The sequence below is a fragment of the Myxocyprinus asiaticus genome, chromosome 33, assembly GCF_019703515.2.
Source record: "Myxocyprinus asiaticus isolate MX2 ecotype Aquarium Trade chromosome 33, UBuf_Myxa_2, whole genome shotgun sequence".
Taxonomy (NCBI): Eukaryota; Metazoa; Chordata; class Actinopteri; order Cypriniformes; family Catostomidae; genus Myxocyprinus; species Myxocyprinus asiaticus.
This window is the reverse complement of record NC_059376.1, coordinates 27,931,661-27,956,268: the sequence shown is the minus strand read 5'-3', so window position 1 is coordinate 27,956,268 and position 24,608 is coordinate 27,931,661. Positions and strand designations below refer to the sequence as shown.

Below are 24,608 nucleotides of genomic sequence, written 5' to 3'. Positions count from 1 at the left end.
GTAGCCTAGTGAACCAAACTGAGAGACCATTTTGAAGGCTCAGGAAACCTTTGCAGGTGTTTTGTGTTGATTAGCTGATTGGCATGTCACCATATTCTAATTTTTTGAGATAGTGAATTGGTGGGTTTTTGTTAAATGTGAGCCAAAATCATCACAATTAAAAGAACCAAAGACTAAAACTACTTCAGTCTGTGTGCATTGAATTTATTTAATACACGAGTTTCACAATTTGAGTTGAATTACTGAAATAAATGAACTTTTCCACGACATTCTAATTTATTGAGATGCACCTGTAATTACAGTACACCCAAAGTATAGCCTACTATAGATTCAAGAGACACTTTAGCATGTTTCGTATATTTAATATATGTTACGACTATAAGATATATTTAACTGTATAGCCTATATGTTTACAAATGATGTAATAAAGAGTAAGTGAAGCATATGAAAATTTTTAGCGAGTCTTGCGCTTTTATGCATAGTGGGCACAATGCATTGCTTTAATCCACTATATGCATGATAGTGATTGATCCTTTTTCAGTTGTGTGCAAACATTGCATAATATTCCAACTTTGTCTTTGTGAAGTCTACAAATATCCATGCATGCACTTTTGTTTTAAGCCATCAAACATGTTCAAGACCCTTTATAATCCTACACAAACATGAACTAAGAATGAACTATTTTCACATTTATGACAAAGCTTCACAACAGAGCTGGTTGAGTTGAACAGTGCGCGTGGGGAGGAGAATGTGTAGCGCAGAGCCTTTTACTGGCGCGCGCTGTGTGTACTATCATATTTTACACGGAGAAGTGTGAAGCGCGTGAGTCGATCACACTACACCCTGGATGTTATAGCTAATGAAACATCTTTCCAGGCACACAGGGTGAAAATGGTACACTTCAGGGTACAACTTTTAATCTCACAGGAGCAGTGTTGCTAGTTGGAGCTTGTTGCACAGAGCCTGGGTCGTTGACATGGCAGTGGACGGTAATTATTTTGTTCCTATTCAAAAAGATACTCGTACTCGGGTCTCAGGTACATAGATTGTACAATGCTAGAGCTCACTCGAAAGATCACTTGTCATATTGCAAATCGTTTTTCTTTTTAATTCCTAATTATATGGTTTTGAAAATAATTATTTATATAATATTTGTATACATTTATATAATATATGATTGATATACTTTGATTACAACATTAATGTTGAAATTGCACATGGCACACAGGTAGGCACTTGTATTTATTTGATAGAAAATATAAAGACATTTTAATCATACTTGAGTTTCCTTGGTGCATCTTTGTAGTTTCAATGATATAATTGCCTTGTATTCATAACTTCGTGATCCATGGTTAGTTTTGGGTATGTTGCCAGTATGTTGATTATGTTGATTAATTATTTCTGGGCATCTGTGGTGGGCTTCTAATGTGTACAATGCAGAGTTTTAATTTAAAAGCATACTTTAAAAGTACTGGCTCAACAGCATAACTGCAAAAGAGGAGATGAGAGATGAAAACATACATCCCTCTCTACAATGCTTTGATTTTATTTTCATTTAGGACTAACAAAAACGTAATTATCTATAAAGTAATTCCTCATTATGTTTGTCACCGGCTTCTTTGTGAGCATATAATACCAAAATATATTGATTATTTGTGAGGATCTCTTGCTTGTGTCAAGTTAAAGGGAAAGTGTTATCTGCTTCTCAGAACATTTTGTGGTTGTCATCTGTAAATTGAAAGGTGTTGACTTGTAAATGTGGCTTCTTATTTGGCACAAAAGATGTCCTTCAAAAACCTCAAAAGAAAATACCAATCTTCTCTTTTTCCTTTTTGTTCTACAAACGAGTGTTTGTACACATAGGCACATGCAAATGCATACGACACAGTGTGGTATGAGATCACATAACATAATGAAACTAGCTTAGTTTTTCATACTTAACTAGTGAACCAGGTAACTGCTAAGCACTTTGTGTCACTACACTGCTTTAATGAAGGCTCGCATATTAATTTTCGCATTTATCTGCATAGATAATGAAGCCAGACAGATCTGAAGGAGCTAGCTCCAGATTTCTCTCTCTCTCTCTCTCCTCTATATCTGTCTGCCTATCTGTAGCTCATTACTCTGCACAGATGTTGTGTTTCTCACTTTTCCCAAAGTTCAGAACCCCTCATGCTGTTCAGAGATCTCTGGTACACTTGCTAGGCTCTCACAAGAGACCACATCGTTAGTTCAGTCCAGTGGGTGCAGCAAGTGAGAAAATGAAAACACCTTGGCCTAGATTTAATTAGTCCTATGTGATGGATGGATGGATGGATGGATGGATAATGAATCTCTAGACGGATTTAGAGATTTTCAGTGGTTGATTCTATCTTTTACAGTTAAATATTCCTAGTATTTAGCACATTTGTGTGTGTGTGTGTGTGGGCAGGTTTAAGTGGTTTACGAGGACTTTTTTTTTAGGTTACAAACTGGTAATTACAAGGGTATTATGCTATAAATGTGGTTTATGAGGACATTTCTAGTGTCCCCATAATTCAAATCGCTTAAAAAACATACTAAATGATGTTTTATTGAAAATGTAAAAATGCAGAAAGTTTTTTGCGAGGGTTAGGTTTAGGGGTAGGGTTAGGGTTAGGGATAGAATCTATAGTTTGTACAGTATAAAAATCATTATGTCTATGGAGAGTCCTCATAATGATAGCTGCACCAACATGTGTGTGTGTGTGTGTGTGTGTGTGTGTGTGTGTGTGTCACAGTGCAGTGTCTGAAAGCCTTTATGGATCAGTGAAACTAGACTTACATTTTCTTGATTGACACATGCAGTGGAATGGACCACTTATGAATTTGGCACCATGAAGTGTAGACAATGCTGTGATCACATATTCAAGAATGAGGGTGACCATATGGTATAGTTTAAAATTTGGCCATTAAAAAAACTAAATAATGAGTTATGACAAAAATCGGCTCTCTTTGACTATGATCTGTCCTGTGACAGAGGGGTTTGGCTTAAAGGAATAGTTCACACAAAAATGAAAATTTGCTGATAATTTACTCACCCTCAGACCATCCAAGATGTATCTGAGTTTCTTTCTTCATCAAAACAGAATTTAAGACTTTTAGGATTTCATTTCAGGCCTCCTCCTCTAAACAATGCAAGTGAATGTCCTCCATTTTTTGACGCTACATATTTAGGGTGCATCAAATTAATCCACACGACTCCAGTCGACAAATTTCAAATTTCAAATTCTGTTTTGATGAAGAAACTCAGATACATCTTGGATGGCCTGAGGGTGAGTAAATTATCAACAAATTTTAATTTGGGGGTGAACTATTCCTTTAACTATGCTCAGAGAAAATCTCTATATTCAGAGAAAACAAAGTGAGATTTTGTGGTACTCCCTTGAATGTATACTGTAGACATGCTTTGTTTTATAAATGAAAAGACTGATCTCATAGTGAAATCGGAAACAGTACGTTGACTTTTCTTTAGTTAAAATCGGTCTGTGCTTACAGAAACTTACTGCAAAACACTGCTTCCAGTGACCAAAGTGGTAAGTGTTATTGGGCATATGAGCACGTGTGAGCTCCATTTTACTGGTGTAATGTCCATTGAGGGGCGGCAAAAGATGAGTTGTGAAGCAAGATGTTTTTGGGTTTCCCACGCTGCTGACAATATATGACTGATATACTTTGATTACAACATTAATGTTGAAATTGCACATGGCACACAGGTAGGCACTTGTATTTATTTGATAGAAAATATAAAGACATTTTAATCATACTTGAGTTTCCTTGGTGCATCTTTGTAGTTTCAGTGATATAATTGCCTTGTATTCATAACTTCGTGATCCATGGTTAGTTTTGGGTATGTTGCCAGTATGTTGATTATGTCGATTAATTATTTCTGCGCATCTGTGGTGGGCTTCTAATGTGTACAATGCAGAGTTTTAATTTGAAAGCATACTTTAAAAGGACTATGGAATTTTTTTTTTCTTTTTTTTACAAATAAATACAAAGGACTAGCTCAACAGCAGAACTGCAAAAGAGGAGATGAGGGTTGAAAACATACATCCCTCTCTACAATGCTTTGATTTTATTTGCTTTTAGGACTAACAAAAACTTAATCAACTATAAAGTAATTCCTCAATATGCTTGTCACTTGCTTCTTTGTGAGCGTAAAATGACAAATTATATTGATTATTGATTATTTGTGAGGATCTCTTGCTTGTGTCAAAGAGAGAAGGTGTCACAGGGGAAGGTAAATGCACTGGAGCCGGTCCAAAAGTGTCTGATAGGAGATGCTGCTTGTCGTTGAGTCAGCAAAATGTGGCTGATTCTAGGGTACTGAACTCTGACAAACAACATGGCGACTTCCCATGTGATCATGTTGAAATGGACAGCAAAAACCTGCTGCTCCTAGACTTATAGTGGGTCAAGATTATGTTTTTAGAAGTTTCTAAATTTAGGATTGCAAGCCTTTTTGTGCATGAATATCCAAAATAAGGGCAACATCTGTCCTGGACTAACATGCCTTGACGTGATTTCACCCTCCAGCCACAGCAGTGCGACGTCTCCCTAATGCCCACTTCAGAGACACTGCGATGAAAGACTTTGTTCATCTGTGACTCCATTCCAAATGCATTCAAACAGGCAGGCATCCCCCATGCTCTCTTGATGAGGACAGCCTTTGTAGACGTCTGCAAGGCTGGAGGGAACGAGAGAGCAAAAGACATCCCTTTTATCTTATCCAGGCCTCTACCTTCCAACACACATAAACTCTCCCTCTCATCAACTCTTCCATTTGCACGCACACATATGAAAATACATGCTCACTCATGCAAATACCCTCACACACACATACACACACACACACACACACACACACACACACACAGGCGTAGACAGAGATTTTTTTAATGTGCTTATTTGTGCTAAGCCTATGCTGGTAATTACAAGTGTGAGGTTTTAATGAGCATGGATGCACACTGTCTCTGTCTTTGTCTGTTAATGGACTAGCCTTTATACTCATGGGAGAAAATCTGCTCAGCCTGCCCACCAAATCATTTGAAGCTGCCAGCCTTGTGAAACTATGCTCTGCTGTGTTGCCTATAGAAATGTTGTCATTGTCTTAATAGGAAACATACACTCACTTATGTATTGTACTGTAGCCTATGGACCAGAGTTGGGGAAGCTACTTTGAAACTGCTTCATGCAAAGCTACTGTACAAGCTACTCATCATTTAAAGTAGTTAAACTACAGTAAAGCTACTCTTTTGAAAAAGTAGTTAGCTACACTACAAGTTGCTAACAAAATACTTTAGCAAACAGCATTTAAGCTACTTCAGATGGCAGTTAACAGTAAATGCAACTAAAATACTGGAAAACACCATTTAACTAAACATTTCGCTATATAAAAAAAGATCAAATTCCATGCAAGCCAATCAGAATGTAGCATTGGTCAGAGGATGCAGTGACCAAAACATTCTGGAGTTGTTTTGATGAATCAGATAGAGTCAGAGAGTGAGAGTGTTTGTCCTTCTTATCCATTCCATTACCTTTGTTGATTTGTGTGCATCCATGATTGAAACACACACACACACACACACACACACACACACACACACATATGCCATGTTGACCATGTAAATACTTTGATGGACATTAAAACCCTTCAAACTTGGATTTTGCCTCTGTGTCCTTACTGACACTCCATGGCGATGACCAGATACACCACACTATAAGAACCTGTTCACTCTCACCTAGACTTACTTTTCCAAGTAAGAAAATATTTGTGTTGAATCATATGTCATTTTTTACTACCAGGCAGGTATTTTTAGGTCATGCAGGAGTCTTTATTAATGCGATTTGCTGTTTTCTTTATGAGGAAGTGAAAATGCTGGTTTACGGGGTTTTCTTTTTTCAAGCTGGTTCGTTATTTTGCAGCACTTAACGTTCTCCATCCTGGAAAAATTTAACCCCATATGCTTCTCATTAGATTATCCCACAGGCTACCAAAGCTCTGCTGTTTTATCACCCTCTGACACGCTAATGCATAATTCTCCCTGTTAACTTTGCTGACTAGCATCTTTAAGTATTATTTTGGAAGAATCCAAACCGCCCAGTCACCCGCAGGAGATATGGGTCATTCAAACATTTCTTTCTGCCAGGGCTTAGCTTTTAGCTGAGCCGAAACCATAAGCTCTCCTCTTAAAGACCCCATGAAATCATGATTGGAGTTTTGTGGCTTTTAATCCATGTCTATTAGCTTTGAAGACATCTTATGATAGTGTACTTCAAAACATTGACAGACTTAACTTTTAACAGATACTGTATACAAATGTAGAATTTCAAGATCATGTGATGTAACTAAAGTCTTCTGGCTATTTAAAAAAATATGTAATGGGCCCTTCGAAATGTCAAAACTTTCTGTATACCACCAAAATATGAACTTCACAAAAAACTCTACAGACAAACCTAGTCATTGAACTGACTCTTAACCACAACTCTTGCTTAAACTCACCTCCAGCATTTTTGATAGACATAAAAGCGCTTACACACTGAGTGCTATATGTGCTGAATATCCCACAAGGTACTTGTCCCCCTGGAACCAGAAAGAATGGAATTTGTGTGTGTGTCTAAATTAATTAATGCCAAATCTCTTGGTCTTTCTCTTTTTCTATTTTAGCGGCCTCCAGTTTTACTTTCTGTCGCCCTGCAGTGGAATACAGGGCTCTTCCAGAAGACTTTAAGTACCAGTTAAACCGCTGCGCAAGTGGAAACCTGACCTGGCATGAGGGGCAAAACCGCAAAACAGCAGGTGGTCGCATGGTCAAACTACTACAGCAGCCTGGAACCGAGGGACTGCAGGTGGGGGCCGTTTTACAAAAACTTCTTATCTTAAGTCTTAAAGAAAAAGTTAATCGATTAACTTAAAAACGATTATTCTGACAATCAATTGAGTAATCGGAAAATTGTTTAATAACTCATGTTGCATAAAGTTGTCACGGTGAAGTCACATTTGGCTAAAGTGCATTCATTATCCTAAGTTTTGATGTATTTTACAATTGAATAACAACAACAAAACAATTGTGCAAACAATATCTAAAGCCAACAGACACCCAAAGCAGTCTATAATATATATAAAAAAAATTATATAATAAAATCTGACAGAGACTGGCTTCTCCAGGTGTGCCCAACTTTTTTGAAAATGCAAGAGCTACTTTCAGGGGCGCTTTAAGGTACCTCTGGATGCAGGGCCTCCTCTGGGCCCAAGGCCCCCTCTGGGCCGTTGCACACTGTCACCATGTCAAAAACCAAGTCTCCCACTGAAAGCATTTAAACACTTCTCCCAAGAACATGGATAGGGCTAAATGGGCCCCATGGCCGCGAGCTGGGCCCCATGGGAGTTTTAGGCCCCTGGGCTACAGCCCATTTAAGCCTGTTCGCTAAGGCACTGCTGTCTACTTTTATCTTTAACTAGTTCAACATGATCTACCCATTTTAGTTTATAACTCAAATATGGGAAAATAGGCCATGGAAATAAAATATTCTTATTCAAATAAAATATCTTTTCAGAAACAATGTCTGCCCACCAATCTTGTTTAATGAGAATGAGTTGTATATATGATTACTATACAAGTATTTTATAGATATAAAAGCATTTTATTTGTTTGTTGTTTTTTAAACTATCACTTGCATGCAAAACGGAATACAATATTCACAGTAATCACATGAGATAAATTTTTTTTTACTCTTGCATTGAGCTGCAGCAGTTGCAGGCACTGTTGTGCATGTGCTACATACTGTAAATTGCAAAAGCTTGTCGCTTGCCACGTACCATGTAAAATGCCCATAAGCATCTGGACATTCAGTTTCTTATTGAGTAAACACTGTTAATAATTTCTCATGTGGAGACTGGCCATTTCTCCCTCAGGTAAGCCAAAGTTTTATATTGCATCTGTGGGGCGCGAGACGTGCAACTGTTGTTTTAACAGCAGACACTGACAGCATACAGACCTGCGGTTTTATTCAGTAAATAAAGTTTTCTGGATTCCCACATTGAGTTTTACCTGTAATGATGGCCATAAACTATAAAATATTTATCAGAAGTGGGGTGTTGCAATCTATTTTTTAAACATAATCATCACAAAATCTAATTTACATGAGGTGAAAGATTGCATTTACATTCAAATGGTAATTAATTTACATAGAACAGAACTCAAACGATAATTGCTGAAAATAACCTTCTTAGATTGTCTGGATTCGTTCAGATTTATTGAACAGAATGTGTTTGTGCATCCGTAACTGCGTGTGTAACTGTAATCAAGTCAGAAGGACTTTTTTTCCTTGACATTATTTGAGTTGCTTCATAAAAGCCTATATTGCAAATGATTGTGTAGATAAATAGGTTTAGATTGCATTCCAATGTGTATTTTTTGTTGAGTTCAGTGTGTCCAGCGCAGCAATGAACAGCTCAACTTCTCTCAAATGCAGTGAACTTACTGTGCTGTGTTCAGCGGGTCAGTGAAAACCAGAAATCATCTTTTCAAGTGCTGTTGCATTGCTGAAGTGATGTTATGTTTTTTTTTAGGTTCTGCATTGTCTTTCAAATCTAAAGTGAAGCGCTGTCACACAGCTGAAACCTCTTATTGTTATGCGTTTGCACCCTTGTCCGCAGACTGCGTAACTTCTGCCTTATTTTGAATTTATTGATTCAGCTATTTTGTAATCGAGGAATTTTTTTATCAAGTAATCAAATTAAATAGATTAACTGTGACAGCCCTAGTTTGGAACAACATGAGGGTGAGTAAATGATGACATCATTTTCATTTTTGGGTGAACTATCCTTTCAAGTTAAGATCTCATAAATTCAAGTTAGGATTCTGAAATCACCATGGTTAATAAATAAAAAGTAATTCTAGAGTTAGGACTATTCCACCTGAGACTCCAGAGCTTGATCTCCTAACGAAATTCCAACTATACACAAGTCTATGTGCATGTAAGCCTATATCGTCTTATAATGAGAACTGATGGATGGGTTTAAAAGTCATATTTGCAGCATGAGGAAGATGTGCAATCTTCTGATTAAATAATGAATATAAGACCTAATTGAGCCAAGTGGTGTATTCCATGTATTAGCTTCAAATGATAACCATTTTATACTGCCTCATTAAGATGCCTTGACTACAGAAGCTTGTTTTAGTGTATTTGCATATGATTTTATTAAAAATGATCACAAGAGTAAATTGAGAAAGACCTTGATCTTAAACTTTGTTTGACAGCTGTGAAAAATTGCCTGCCATTTTTAAGTTGGCTGTGGAAATTGCAGTCATTATACTGCAGAGCTAATGCTATGAAAGTTTTTAATTAGGACTTCCATAGTTTATTCATTAAATTTTTTTGTTTGTGTGGATATAATCAGCTGTCTATTGTTGCATTTTTTTAATAGCTGGAAAATGTTTCTCGCCTTTCAGGAATGCACTCTATAGAAAGCTGTCAATTAAAATAAGGTGCTCCCTTTCTCTTTCCAACCATCCATCTTTCTACCCATCCATCTAAAATGGTTTTTACTTAGTTTACTAAAGAATGAGTTAGATGTTGTTAGGCCAGGGGGTAGAGCAGAGAGTGGCTTTAAAAAGCCTCAGTGGGCCTTAGGTCACATGGGCACATGGGCACTGGCCGAATGCTGATTTGAGCACTGAGAGCAGAGATATGGAGCATAATGTGTGTATTCATCTTAATTTGATCTTCTACATTAGCATCTTAATGAAGCGAGCGCCTCTAGTCTGGTTTGCAAAATGTTGTGGGTCAAAGTTAGTCTCGTCCCACATAGGCGGTTTGCACTTGCTAATTAGGCCCAAACCTGATTCCGTTAAAGTAAGATAATATTATCTTAATGAGTTTGTGTTCTGTCTTATTAATTAATAAGTTATTAATGTTATTCAAAGGTAATTACGTAAGGCAAATCCAGTGTTCAGTGGTCATTTCGATTATCTTTTCCATTTTTCATTTTCTGGCTATAAATTAGTTTTCTATCCCCTCAATGAAATTATAAGAGATGCCGACCAGTTGGAAATTTTGTGTGTCGTGAGGGTTAATTATGAGGGTGAATTAAAATTACTGAATTCAAATTTTTGATATGACGTGCTTTTCTCTGAAAAGAATGGTTAGGTTTTCTTTCTCAAACGATCACACACAAAATCGACATTCTGCTTCCGAAGGATCATGTACTCTGAAATTGACCTGATTTTGCCGAATTACTGACAAGCGACATCCCCCAGTAGACATTTTTGCATCAACTCAAATGCGATCATCTAACCCTGTGGTGCTATTGATAGTGTGTTGTGCGAGCAATATGTGAGACAAAGTTTCTGTTCCAGTGGAAACCAGGAAGTAATTGTGTACATGCAAACGATGATGAGTGTGATTCGGAGGTTGCAGTTACGCTCAAAAATAAAAATTTTACTCCACTGATGGTTAGGTTTAGGGTTGGTGTTTGGGTTAGGGCAAATGGTTCATAAAATATGCATTCCTGTTGACTGTATTACATTGTGTACAACTAAAAATACTACTCTCTTCTGGCGCCACCTTGTGGATATTTCAACTCCTCAACAGCAATTCCAGCATCAGCCACTTGGGACAGTGATTCAAATTTATGGTAAACAAACCAATTTGAGCAGCAGAATTTTTGACCTTAAATACTCCCACCGCCCCTCACTGGAACGTGAGACCGGTGTAGCTTACAGATGGAACTTGTTCATATCTTCACGGCCTCCCTCTGCCCAGACGCCGCTCGGCCCCATCCTGTTCGCCACATACTCCCATCGCCAAACTCCCCGGAGAATTCCCTGGCCTGTGACTTACTCTAAACACATTAAGCCCGACTCTTTGTCTCGATGTTTCAAAATCGAGACCTCCACCATTCCACGGGATACCATCCTACCTGCCACTCGAGTGGTGGGCATGGTATCCTGGGAGGTTGAGGCTAAAGACCATGATGTGCTACAAAACACAGCACCTCCTGCCACGTGCCCAGCGGGTTATTTGTTCTGCGATCAGTTTGGAAGCACGTCCTACAGTGGGGTCACTCATCCAACGTCGCTTGTCATCCAGGGGTGACTTGCACCCAGATGCTCATTTGTTTCTGGTGGCCATTGCTTGCACAGGATGTACGCCAGTTCGTTGCCATTTTCACCATCTGCACGACTAATAAGACCTCCTGTGATCCCCCAGCCGGGCTCCTCCAACCCTGGTTACACATTTTGTAACTGGTCTCCTCCTCTCCAATGGCAACACGAAGGGAGCTCATTTCATTCCCCTCCCCAAATTACCCACAACGAGGGAGACAACGGTAGCAGCCATTAACCACGGTTTCCGTTTTCATCGCCTCCCAGTCGATGTGGTTTCTGACAGAGGCCCCCAATTTGTGTCACATTTTTAGGCAGAATTCTGTCAACAGATGGGGGCTATTGTGAGTTTGTCCTCTCTGCTCTGGTGAGTTTGTCAGTTTATTCTGTGTGTTTTGTTATTTTCTCTCCCTCATGTTTCGCAGGCAAAGCTGGCATGCATGATCAGTGTTTGTTCCCAGGGAACGCTGATCATGCCACTAATTAGCATGCTAGCAACACCTGGTTCTCCTCTAATTCACTCCCTACTTAAAGCCTTCGTGTTCTCAGAATCTTTGCTAGATTATTGTTTGATGTGAAGTAAATTCTCTCACTCTCTCTCTGCCTAGATGGTCCTGTCTCATGTATCTGTTTGGTTTCCCATCTTTGCCCGCATGTCAGGAATGTGATTACCTTCAAATCTGCTGGCCGTTATTCTCTGCACCTCACTACGCTTCTATGGAGGATTCCTATGGATCTGCTTCTGATTTCCACAACACACACACTCGTCTATGAACACACTCTTCACAGATCTGCCCATTGCATGCTTACAGCTCACACTCATTCACAAGACTCCTTCCCTCCACTGCAGCCGGTGCCGGGATTTCCAGTCTTTGCCAGCACAGTTAACATTATCATTTATTGTAAATAAATCGTTTGAACTGTTCCTCTGTTTTTGGGTCCCTTTGTCTCGCTCTCACTCTCTGACACTTTTGACCTTCATTTTAAATCATCGTTAGTGAATGGTGAACCTTGTTCACCTCTTCCTGCAGTGACAGAAGAGAGAAACAGCTAAGCTCTGTTTTATTCCTTCCCCTAATGGCTTCATACCCTAATGCTTTATTCATACCATGTACACTTGTTAGTGTTTTCCCTAACAATGTAGGTTTGTACAAAGTTGTTTATCCCCCATACATGAAAGACTCACTGTCGTCTCACCACACAGTTCGCTCATCCCAGAAAAAGTAGAAAGAACATTAAAGAAAAGAACACAGAAAACATGTCACTTTTATTACAAATCCTCACTTTCGTCATCACTGTTGTTATTGTCTATAAACTTTGCCAACACATGCCTCTTTGCACAACCTTTCCATCTCAGAATTAACAAAGATAAAATGAAGGACTGAAGTTACATTTGAAATATACAAGTGTGTATTTGTTTATTTTAGTATTTGACAGTTAAATATTAATGTGACGAGGCAGGCGAGGAATGAGGATCTAAACGCAGATTTTAACAAAACAAAGATGAACAAGGTAACTCAAAACTAAACAAAAACACAGGGAACCAGGCATGTAACATGACAACACATGTGAAGACTGACCAAGAAACCAGGGGAAACAAGGGCTTAAATACACAAGGGAAAACAAGGGAATGTTCAGGGGATAACCAATCATGAAAAGAATCTATAAAGGACTACAAAACTAACAGGCAACAGGAACGGGGAACTAAACAAGAATTTCAAAATAATAGTCTAAGCACAGAAACAGGGAATACGTGACAGCCCCCTTTAAGGAGCAGATTCCAGATGTCCATAGGGTGTGTGGGGAAGGGGGAAACATGCAGTTCAAGGGGGAAGGGGCAAGGGAGCAGAGGAACAAGGCAAAGTCAGTGAGGCTTGAGACCAAGGCAGAGCCAGAGAGATGGAGAGCGAGGGCGATGCTGCAGGCTCGGAGGACCAAGCTGGAGCCAGGGGTTCAGAGGGCTGAGGTGGAGCTGGAGACCAAAGAGGCCAGAGCAGATCAGGCGGACGGCCAGGAGACCAAGGAGATGACCAGCAGCTGCTGGGGGAGGGGTGGGCAGAGCCGCAGGAGGAAGAGGCTCTGGAGGAGTGGGCAGAGCCTCTGGAGGAAGAGTCTCTGGGGAGTGGGTGGAGCCATGGAAGACTCTGTGGGCGGAGCCGTGGAAGACTCTGTGGGCGGAGCCGGGAGAGTCTCAAGGGGTGGAGCCATGGGATGCGGAGCCATGGGAGGCTCGAGGGGCGAAGCCTTGGAAGGTGAAGCTGTGGGAGGCTCGAGGGGAAAAGCCATGGAAGGCGGAGCCGTGGGAGGCTAAAGGGGCAAAGCCATGGAAGGCGGAGCCGTGGGAGGCTCGAGGGGCAAAGCCATGGAAGGCGGAGCCATGGGAGGCTCGAGGGGCAAAGCCATGGAAGGCGGAGCCGTGGGAGGCTCGAGGGGCAAAGCCATGGAAGGCGGAGCCGTGGGAGGCTCGAGGGGCAAAGCCATGGAAGGCGGAGCCGTGGGAGGCTCGAGGGGCAAAGCCGTGGAAGGCGGAGCCGTGGGAGGCTCGAGGGGCAAAGCCATAGCAGGTGGAGTTTTGGGAGGTTTGGGGTAAGAGTCCTGGTTGACTGGGAAACGACCTCCGTGGTCGTGAGCATGGGCAGAGTCTCGGGAACGACCTCCATCATCGTGAGAACTGGCAGAGACTCAGGAACATCCTCCATCTTCGTGAGTACTGGCAGAGACTCGGGAATGACCTCCGTGGTCGTGAGCACTGGCAGAGACTCGGGAACGACCTCCGTGGTCGTGAGCACTGGCAGAGACTCGGGAACGACCTCCGTGGTCGTGAGCACTGGCAGAGACTCGGGAACGACCTCCGTGGTCGTGAGCACTGGCAGAGACTCGGGAACGACCTCCGTGGTCGTGAGCACTGGCAGAGACTCGGGAACGACCTCCGTGGTCGTGAGCACTGGCAGAGACTCGGGAACGACCTCCGTGGTCGTGAGCACTGGCAGCGACTGGGGAACGACCTCCGTGGTCGTGAGCACTGGCAGCGACTGGGCAGAAGGTGTCCTTTTCCTTCTCCTACTTTTCTGGACAGCTGGGAGTGTAGTCACGGGAGCGGACAAATGACCTCTGTGGTCGTGAGCACTGGCAGAGATTCGGGAATGACCTCCGTGGTCGTGAGCACTGGCAGAGACTCTGGAATGACCTCTGTGGTCATGAGCACTGGCAGAGACTGGGGAACGACCTCCGTGGTCGTGAGCACTGGCAGCGACTGGGGAACGACCTCCGTGGTCGTGAGCACTGGTAGTGACTGGGCAGAAGGTGTCCTTTTCTGGACAGCTGGGAGTGTAGTCACGGGAGCGGACAAACGACCTCTTTGGTCGTGAGCACTGGCAGAGATTCGGGAATGACCTCCGTGGTCGTGAGCACTGGCAGAGATTCGGGAATGACCTCTGTGGTTGTGAGCACTGGCAGCGACTGGGGAACGACCTCCGTGGTTGTGAGCACTGGCAGTGACTGGGGAATGACCTCCATGGTCATGAGCACTGGCAGCGACTGGGGAGAAGGGGTCCTTTTCCTTCTCCTCCTTTTCCGGACAGCTGGGAGCGTAGTCACAGGAGCGGACAAGGCCCCAGGCATAGGCACTGGCTCATTAGCCATGGCAGGCATGGGCAAAGGTGCAGTGGAAGGCTTGGAGCAAGGAGCTGTGGAAAGCTTGGAGCAAGGAGCCGTGGAAGGGAGCAGAAGATGCCAGTTTTGGCCAGGGATTCCCGCCATAATCCACTGTGTAAAGGGATCCGCAAAGTTCCAGAGCCTTCTCCAAATATTCGCAGAGTGTCCAGTGAGGATCAGCAGGAGGCATCAGTTCCTTCAGTGCACTATTCAGACCGGTCCGGAAGAAAACCACCAGAGAGCAGTCTGGATAGTGCACTAAATTTGTTAGCTCTAAAAACTCACGGACGTTATCCTCAACTGGACGGTCCCCTTGCTTCAGAAGCAGAATTCTGACAGCCGCTAGATCCATTTTTGGTCAGTCTTTCTGTAACGAGGCAGTCGAGGAATGAGGATCTAAATGCAGCTTTTAATAAAACAAAGGTGAACAAGGTAACTAAGAATAAAACGAAACAAAACACAGGGAACCAGGCACTGAACATGACAACACATGTGAAGACTGACCAAGAAACAAGGGCTTAAATACACAAGGGAAAACAAGGGAACGAGGAACACATGGGAAGACAATCAGGGGAAAACCAATCATGAAAAGAAACTACAAAGGACTACAAAACTAACAGGCAACAGGAACGGGGAACTAAACAAGAATTTCAAAATAAAAGTCTAAGCACAAAAACAGGGAATACAATTAATGTTTGTATTGAAGACAACCTTTGATGGTTATGGTTTATATTTCCACTTTATTGTAGTCACACTGATACTCTGTGGTCTGTATGAATGCAACATAAATAATTTATATTGTAAGTTGTAAGGGGTGTGAATTCATAAATAAATAGAGGTTCTTTCTCTATACTATTGTCTATTGGGACATTCTAGAGGGACAAGCATTGCGTCAGACTTTCCTACTGTAAGACTCCATCATCCTATGTTATACTGAGCATAAATTGTCATTTAGATTTTCAAAGTTTGACAGGTCATCAGTCGAAACATTTCAAGCCACAAACAATAGGTAGTCTATAATTTAAAGGAAGTGCAGTTTGCTAAAAAGATGTGCACCGGTTGGCACTAACAATGCAGATGGAGATACACTCACTAACATGCCTGATAGTCTCATTTTCTCAGGGTTTTTTGTCTGAAGAGGGGTCCCACAGTCACAGAGTGACCTCAGTGTGCTTATGCTCTCCAGGAAGCATTAGAGACAAAGGGACATTTACTAGGAAGATGTGCATCAATCCCAAGAATAGATGAATGGTACATTCTCTGATTCAGCCTATGTGTGCACACATGCATACATGTATGTGGTTGTATGTGCATGTGCGAGAATGTATGTGCGATTTTTTGGTGTTGCAGAAGGAAGAATTCCCCAGTGCCCTCAAGGGCAAACACAGCAGTGAAATAAAGTAGAAAGTTGCTCAGGAAGAGGGAGAGAAGGAGAGATGTGGCAAAACTGTGAAGGAGAATGGAAATTGAAGGGGGATGGGGTACAGATGGTGGCACATGGTTTAGCACAAAAAATAGATGGAAAAGTGAGAAAATGGAGAGCTGTGATTAATGAAACAAAACACACAAGACAATGTGCAAAACGCAGTCACCAAAACAGAAGTAGTTAACTTAAATGTTTTATGAGCAGTTATGATTCAGTCATGTAAATGTATATAATATGTAATAATAACAGTTTGTAGGTCACATACACATTAATCTCAGGTTCATTAACTCAGGTTCATTATTTAAAGTGTTGCTGACACTAAATTGAAAATGATTTGATAGAATTATTTCTTTGTGAGCTTTTAAAAGCTTGATTGGCCTGTGATCAAATGGAAGCGGGTGTGTTGAAGGTCAGGCGAACGATAGTGGGGCTCATGTCACTAGCACAGCCATTGTAATGAATATTAATCACTCTAGAATGGCCTTCTTTTATACCTCAGTTTGCAGAATCGTGGGCGTGTCCATTTGTCAGCCAATCAGATGGATGTGTTAGATGAAAATATTCATCTTAATCACAGCTGGTTCAAGCCAAATAAGTAAGCTGATATGACTGATCAACCTGACTTCATTGGGTTATACTAATGAAAGATATTTTGAAGGATCAGAGCTCCCTAAAGGGATAGTTCACCCAAAAATATACATTTTCTCATCATTTACTCATAATGTTGGACCTCTCAATGCAAGTATACGGATATCAAAATGTTGAAGCTCTAGAAAGCACATAAAGGCAGCATAAAGTAATCCATAAGACTCCAGTGGTTAAATCCATATCTTCACAAGCAATAGGATAGGTGTGGGTGAGAAACAGATCAGTAATTAAATTCTTTTTTACTATAAATTCGCCTCCCTGCCCAGTAGGTGGCGATATGCACAAAATATGTGAATCGCTAAAAACAAAAAAGAAGAATGTGAAAGTGACAGTGGAGATTGATAGCAAAAAAGGACTTAATGTATATACCTATATATTGATCTGTTTCTCACCAACACCTATCAAATCGCTTTCAGAAGATATAGATTTAACCACTGGAGACATATGGATTCATTTTATGCTACCTTTATGTGCTTTTGGAGCTTAAAAGTTTTGGTACCCATTCACTTGCATTAAAAGGACATACAGAGCTGAAATATTCTTCTAAAAGTATTTGTGTTCAACAGAAGAAAGAAAGTCATACGCATCTGGGATGGCACGAGGTTGAGTAAATGATGGGAGAATTTTCATTTTTGGGTGAACGATTCCTTTGGATTGCTTTTCCAAAAATGTAAGTTCTGTCTTAAAAGGAGATGTTAGTCAGAATGTAATCCTCAGTCACCTTTCACATTTGTTGCATTTTTTTTTCCATACAATGAAAGTGAATGGTGATGGAGGCTAACATTGGGGTAGCCTAGCATCACCTTTTGTGTTTCAAAGAAAAATCAAAAGAGGGGTTGAGTACAACATGAGGGTGAGTAAATGACAGAAGTCTTATTTTTGAGAGGCAAAAACCACACATGTTGCCTTCATAAAGTGTACAACTCCAGAAGGACACAGTATTTATTGCCATTTTGAGGTTGATTATCTATCCCTGTATTATCTATTTTTTGTTAAATGTACATTTTAATTAATTAATTTATTTCCTTTCTTTCTGCCTCCTCTTTCCCATGCTTTATTTCTTTGTCCTTTTTAGTTACGTTCAGGTGACTCTTACTCTGTTTACCACACCAGTCCCACGTTACCGTCTCTCTCCAGGCCAGTGGTTCTGTGGTCTCAGCAGGATGTATGCAGATGGCTGAAGAAACACTGTCCACACAACTACTTGACATACGTGGAGGCCTTCTCCCACCATGCTATTACAGGTATGCTATCCTATGTAATAAAGCCTTTATGACATAATAATAATAATGAATGAATTCATTTCCATGGTCTCATGTATTGCATATTAAAGAGAACAAAAGCAACTGAAAACTGCCATTATGACATCATTATGAAACAAAACACATGTATCACTCCACTGTGAAACATTCTATAACAGAAAACAATAGAACAAAAACACCATAATAACACATAATCCTAAGACAATACTTTTCGAAATCATTATTTTATGACATCACAATATGGGAAAGGCTATCCATAACAACTGACATATAGCATCAACAATATAATAACAATAGGCCAAGAGTTTGGCCCTATTGTTATTATATCATTATGACTGGAACATGTAAGTCATTATTCATTTGAAAATATATAACCATAAATGTGCAGAACAAAATCTTTCTGCATAGTAAAACACAGTACAGTCTACAGAGCTCAGATCATCTGGAAAGCATTTTTTAAAGGTACTTTATGCTCAGCAGGTAGACCAATCCCCTGACACTAACACATCAGTCTCATACGTGATGACAGAAGCTTTACCCTTTCAGTTGAAGGTTAGCAAACCTGTGCTCTTCTGCTGTCCCAAAAACATGCCTCCACTCAGAGCTGTTACCATTACTTCTGCTAACTGGAGAATAACTTGAAAATTCTCTTAACATTTATGGTATGTATATGAACGTATGTTTGTATTGATTTTAATGTGTGCCTGCTCAAAGAGATGGGTTCACCCAGTTGAGTCTTGGTTCTTTCCAAGGGAGTTTTTCCTTGCCCCTTTTGTCCTTGGCTTGATCACTGGGGTTATGTATGTCACTATTATTAGTAAAGCTGCTTTAAAAACAATATCTATTGTGAAAAGCACTATAAATTGACAGTTAAACCCCTATTTAACAACTCAGTCAATTCCCAGTATTCTAGCAGAATGGCTCTCTTTTACCTAATAAGTTCTGCTTAAATTCTGAAGAATAGATACATTTTAAAAAATCTCACAATTAGAATGTGTTAATGTGCTTTGTTTAAGTATAGTTAATCCACTTACTGGCCATAACACATCCAATGACACTGCTCTGGGTGAAAAGTCAGAGGCAAATTTTCAGCGCTTATTACATTTTTCATGGACCTTGATGACACATTTCTGCCTTAATTTAGGAGGAATTCTAGCAAACTTTTTTTTTTTTTTTTCATTTCATGTACATTTATAACACTATACTTTGTAATATAGTACTCTGCATACATTTAAAAAAATAAGAAAATACTCAATACTGCTGCAATGGAGTTTTAAAAATAGCTGCTAAGAGAGTGACAATAAATCTGATTGCCGTAATCCATCTCTCTCCATTTTATTCCTCTTTCGGAAAGTTCTGGAAATGTAAAAAGTGGATTTTTTCTTTTGTTGTTGGAGCAAATGGGAACACAAAAATAATATTTGCTGTGGTCTCCCATGTACTGCTATAGAAGTTTACCACACTATTTTCTTCTGTGCTCCTAACCTGGAAATGTGAAATTCATTTATACAGGAAACATTTACTTACCTGATGCAAAGACCTTCTGGCGGGTAGTCTGTGTGTAAAATTATTATAATCTATGTATATGTGTGGCCATGTGTGTATGCTTGGACTGCTGCTCCATTCACACTCTCCTTGAGCTGTTTAGAGAGAGAGAGAAACAGAGAGAGATACAATAAATTTAGGTAGAATAGAAGAGATGGTATAGAAATAAATAAGACATACGTAGTAATTTTTTTCTGCAGTGCTACAGACGGAAGTGTTTAGAGCCATAGTGTGAGGCTCAGTTGGTCACAAAATGGGGAAATAAACCCAGGGCGGCATGTGCCCTAAGGCAGCAGTTCCACACAACATGTTACCATAGTCACACATTCCACCCAGCATGCCGAGCTCTCTGGGAACAGAGCGATAATAACCTTAGGGGGACTTGTGATGCAGTGACTTGTTTCTTGCTGCCAGCAAAACTTTATATACATAATGCAGAGGGTACAGAGCTCATCTGTTTCCAAAGAGCACTTGCCTATTAATATCTTTCTCTCTCTGTTAGGTCGTGCTCTGTTGAGACTGAATGGTGAGAAATTAGAAAGGATGGGTTTGGTGCAAGAAACCCTGAGACAAGAGCTTCTCCAGCAGGTTCTACAACTACAAATACAAGAGGAAGGGCGTAACTTACAGCTACGTAGTAGAGGTGTGTATAAATATTTAATTTGAGGACAAAATTGTTGTCAAAAGTTAGCTAAATCTGACAAAACCAAAAACTGGAAAATCAATGCATGAATGAAGTAAATGCTTTTATTTTATTCTAAAATTGATTGTTAGTTGTAGGGTTGGGGTTCTTCTATAGTTTTAGTTTTATTTAAAAACAATAGAAGTCCTCATATAGATGCTAAGTAAACTTGTTGGGCAGGTTTTGTAAATTCTTAAATAATCTACAGTATATTGTGGGGACCAGCCAACCAAGTGGAATATGATTACGTAAGGGATAATGTACAGTCAGCTGGTTATTATCACACAATAAACCCAGACAAGGTGGTCAGGTCTTGTATCGCCCTGAAGGGGTTTATTTTGTAATAACAACTGGCTGACTGTACATTATACAGCTTATTACACGGCTACTAACCAAATAAATACATGGACATATAATATTGATTTGCATTGAAATTATGTAATTTGAGAAGAAAGAAATAGCTGAACAGCTGAAATCAACCTCCCATTTGCATCGGAGATCTGTTGGTGTTTATTTTGTGAAAATGACCGTCTGACTTCAAATTATTCAGCCTATTACAAACTACTTGCCAAATAAACAAATAAATGCACATTAAAAATGTATTTGAGTTGAAATGATTTTATTAGCTTACTTGTAGAGAGTGCACAGTGATCCGAGAAGCAGGAGAGATGTCACCCGGATGAGTGGTCTGATACGTGGATGTACAGTTGTTACAGAGCAATATTGGACCACTGGATGGTGCCATTGACCAATCAGAATAGAGTATTCCAGAGAGCCCTGCAATAAAAGTAGTTACTGTAATCCAAGGGCGCATTAATGCACAAGCTTACCTGGTCTTAAGCCCAGGGCACCCAACTCCATATAATTAGTCAGTAGATAGTAGATAAAGTAGTAGATAAAGTTTTTAGTAACTTACCCAACACTACAACCACAGAGGAAACAGCTAAATAAAATTTCAAAATAGTGTTTTAATGAAAATTGTAAAATTCTGAATGGCTTGTGTGAGGGAGAGGTGTAGGGTTTTACAGTTTAGAAAATGGAATTAGTTCAACAATGCAAGTCAATGGAAAGTTCCCACTATGACATAAAACGTGTGTGAGCAAAAAATGAGGGGGGGGAAATCTGAAAATCATTATAAGGAAAAAACATGGTGATGTGACGTAAATGCGATAATGTGCCTCATTCATGAAACACAAACAGAATTAATTTTTGTGTAAATTGTTTGTAAAGCCATTCTCATGCAAAATTATCGGATTCATGAAAGTTTTTGTGTTTTCAAAATGTTAGTTGGAACGAACAAAATTTACACCTGCTATGACTACATTTTTAGAAAGTGAAATTAAATTAGGACACAATACAATGGTTAAAAAAAAATAGAAAAGGCCAGGCACACTGTCATTTAACTTGCAAATCTTTATTAGCTCACAGTGTTTTGGTTAAAGACCTTCTTCAGGCATTCTATTTATTCCTCTAAAGATTCTTCTAGTTGCAAGGGAAATATCACTGTTACAATCATCATTTACCCAAGTTTCACAAGTGATGTTGGCAATGCTGGCGATGAGTTCAGCTGAATGTGGTGGACGTCCTGCATGAACTGAAAATGTTTTACACTAAAGCTTCTTGTCAAACCATTTTTATTGACCTCTTGGACTGTTTGATTCACAAAAGAACCCCCGATGGCAGCCAGAACATGCGATGACAGTTCCTCACTTTCCACATCAGCGTGTTTGCTAATCAAAATTTTGTGATTTGAATGCACTTAGTCATTAAAAACCCTCTCATTACAATTCTGCATATCCCTATTCGCATTTATTAGCACATCTGATGCCTTCCTTATAGGGCGTTATCATTGGCGTGGATTATGATAATTGTGAATAAACGTGCACACACCTTTTATTTATGACTGTTTGGAATTCACTAAAATACACAAGTTTTACTAACAAATCTGGCGTGCACGAAGTGTTTGTGAATCTGGAGGAAACTTTTCGGGAAGGTCCATGCAAATTACTCCTAATTTACTCATATATTTACGAATATTTCATGAATTAGGCCCAATGTAAGAAAAATTACAATTGAAATTTGTGAATGTCTTTTGCCTATAATTCTGTCCCATTATTGTTAGTTCATGTTTTTTATTTGTTCTTCATGCTGTAGTGTTTTATTGCGTGCATCTCTCTCTCTCTCTCTCTCTCTTTCTGTGTGTGTGTGTGTGTGTGTGTGTGTGTGTGTGTGTGTGTGTAAGTGTGGGCAGGTTTAAGTGGTTTACGATAACTTTTTTTAGGTTACAAACTGGTAATTACAAGGGTATTATGCTATAAATGTGGTTTATGAGGACATTTCTAGTGTCCCCATAATTCAAATCGCTTAAAAAACAAACTAAACAATGTTTTTATTGAAAATGTAAAAATAAAGAAATTTTTTTGTGAGGGTTAGGTTTAGGGGATAGAATCTATAGTTTGTACAGTATAAAAATCATTGTGCTTATGGAGAGTCCTCATAATGATAGCTGCACCAACATGTGTGTGTATGTATATGCAACCACTGCAGAACTATTCTGAGACATATTACATTAATTTAGAATGCCTTTTCTATCCATCTCTCACTCTTTTTCACTTACCCCCTCTTCTCCAGGGCTATCTGGAAACTTGTCATAGCTTCAGCCATGCGTGTGGCAGTTCACCCAGGCTGGGTGCACTCAGGTTGAGGCCAGAAATATTTGACTGGAGCTGTCAGGGTCTGGGACACTTTGAGACACGGGGACAACTTTCAGTTATACTGTTCTACCCCCATATTCTTTTTACGCTTAAGAAATCTCAGACCAGATGAGACTTAAGGAGCTTTCCTACATGACTGTTGATTTACTGCATCTACCCTGTATCTGCTTCAAAATGCAAACATGCAATGCAAAGGAATCCTGAATCCTTATATCTGAGTTGGACCCAGTGTGGTGTACTAAAGCTCCCTGCAGATGACTCAATTTAAATTCTGCAAGACATTCTACAATGATCTGGATGAGTGATAATCTTAACACACCATACAAAAGCATTTTTCCACAGAAAATAGGTTTACAAACAATTTTCCTCTGGAATATGACCTTGCCAGACATGCCCTCAAACGGAAGACTGTGGTATTAATTTTCACCATTAACCAACATCTTATGGAGCTTTGTGTTTCTTGCCACAGTCGCCTTCGGCTTGCTCACTGGGGTTCTAAATACAATTATTATTTAATTATTTATTTTTATTCAAAATTTACAATCATATTTAATCAAACTACACATTGATGACTCTTAAGACTTTATAGATATTACAGTTTCATTTTCTGTTAATGCATGATTTTCTGTAAAGCTGCTTTGAAACGATGTGTGTTGTGAAAAAAGCGCTATACAAATACAAATGACTTGTGGTATTATATAAGCAAAATGTAATTGGTAGAATTCCTGCAGGAATCATTCTACATGAGAGATACACCTTAAACACTCAAACCTGGATTTCTAATGTGAACTCATTCACAATTTTGAAGCCCATAGTATATGGCATTAGGATGTACAGTTCTTAAAGGGAGCTTAGAATATTTTTGTCTTGTAGCATTTAGATACTTTTTTAACTTAAGTTGATTCAGTTTCTGGGAACTAAGCGATAAAATGTGTCAGAACTTGTTCCCCACATGACGATGACAACAGCATTGACATTGAAATGATGAGTAACTTTGGCTACAAAAGGCTGTGATTATGCTGTGTAAATTACAAACCTCTGAGAATGGCAGATGACAGATTAAAGTTAAGGCAAACAGATGACGTGCTGCATCATTGTAATCTAAAAAAAAGACTCAGGTCTGGACATGCCAGAGAACCTTTAAAATAACCCACCGTACATCAAAATGTCAAGATGACACAGTGTGACATTGCAAGCTGTATGAGACACAAAAACTGTGTAAAACTGTATTTTGATGTGTTATTTTGTGCAAAGAGCTTGAGTGTGTTTTATTTAATGATGATTAAAATAATGATATGGGTCTCATTCCTCACACTATTTGAATTGTTAAGTGTAGTAAAACTATGACTCATCTTTTGATAGCATTAGACCTGAAAATGAATTTTCTGTCAGGGTGAGGGCAGTGGGAAGTGCATTTTATTGCTTTCAGGTGACATCTTTACATCAAACAATTTTTAATGAAAGTTATTATTGTAAACAAATATTGTTTTCAGTTTGTTGAAATAATAATAGCTTTGCTATTATAAACATTGTACATTGCCAGAATGC

At 39.6% G+C, this 24,608-nt stretch overlaps 1 protein-coding gene across 1 annotated transcript; it reads left to right on the top strand.

The window, feature by feature from the left end:
- Positions 1–822: 822 nt before the first annotated feature.
- Positions 823–24,608, top strand: LOC127424292 (sterile alpha motif domain-containing protein 10-like). The gene is made up of 5 exons (XM_051669329.1): positions 823–989; positions 6,689–6,870; positions 17,933–18,101; positions 20,167–20,307; positions 22,978–24,608. Exons 1-5 carry the CDS (start codon positions 977–979, stop codon positions 22,998–23,000), a joined length of 528 nt encoding a protein of 175 aa, XP_051525289.1. The 5' UTR covers positions 823–976; the 3' UTR covers positions 23,001–24,608.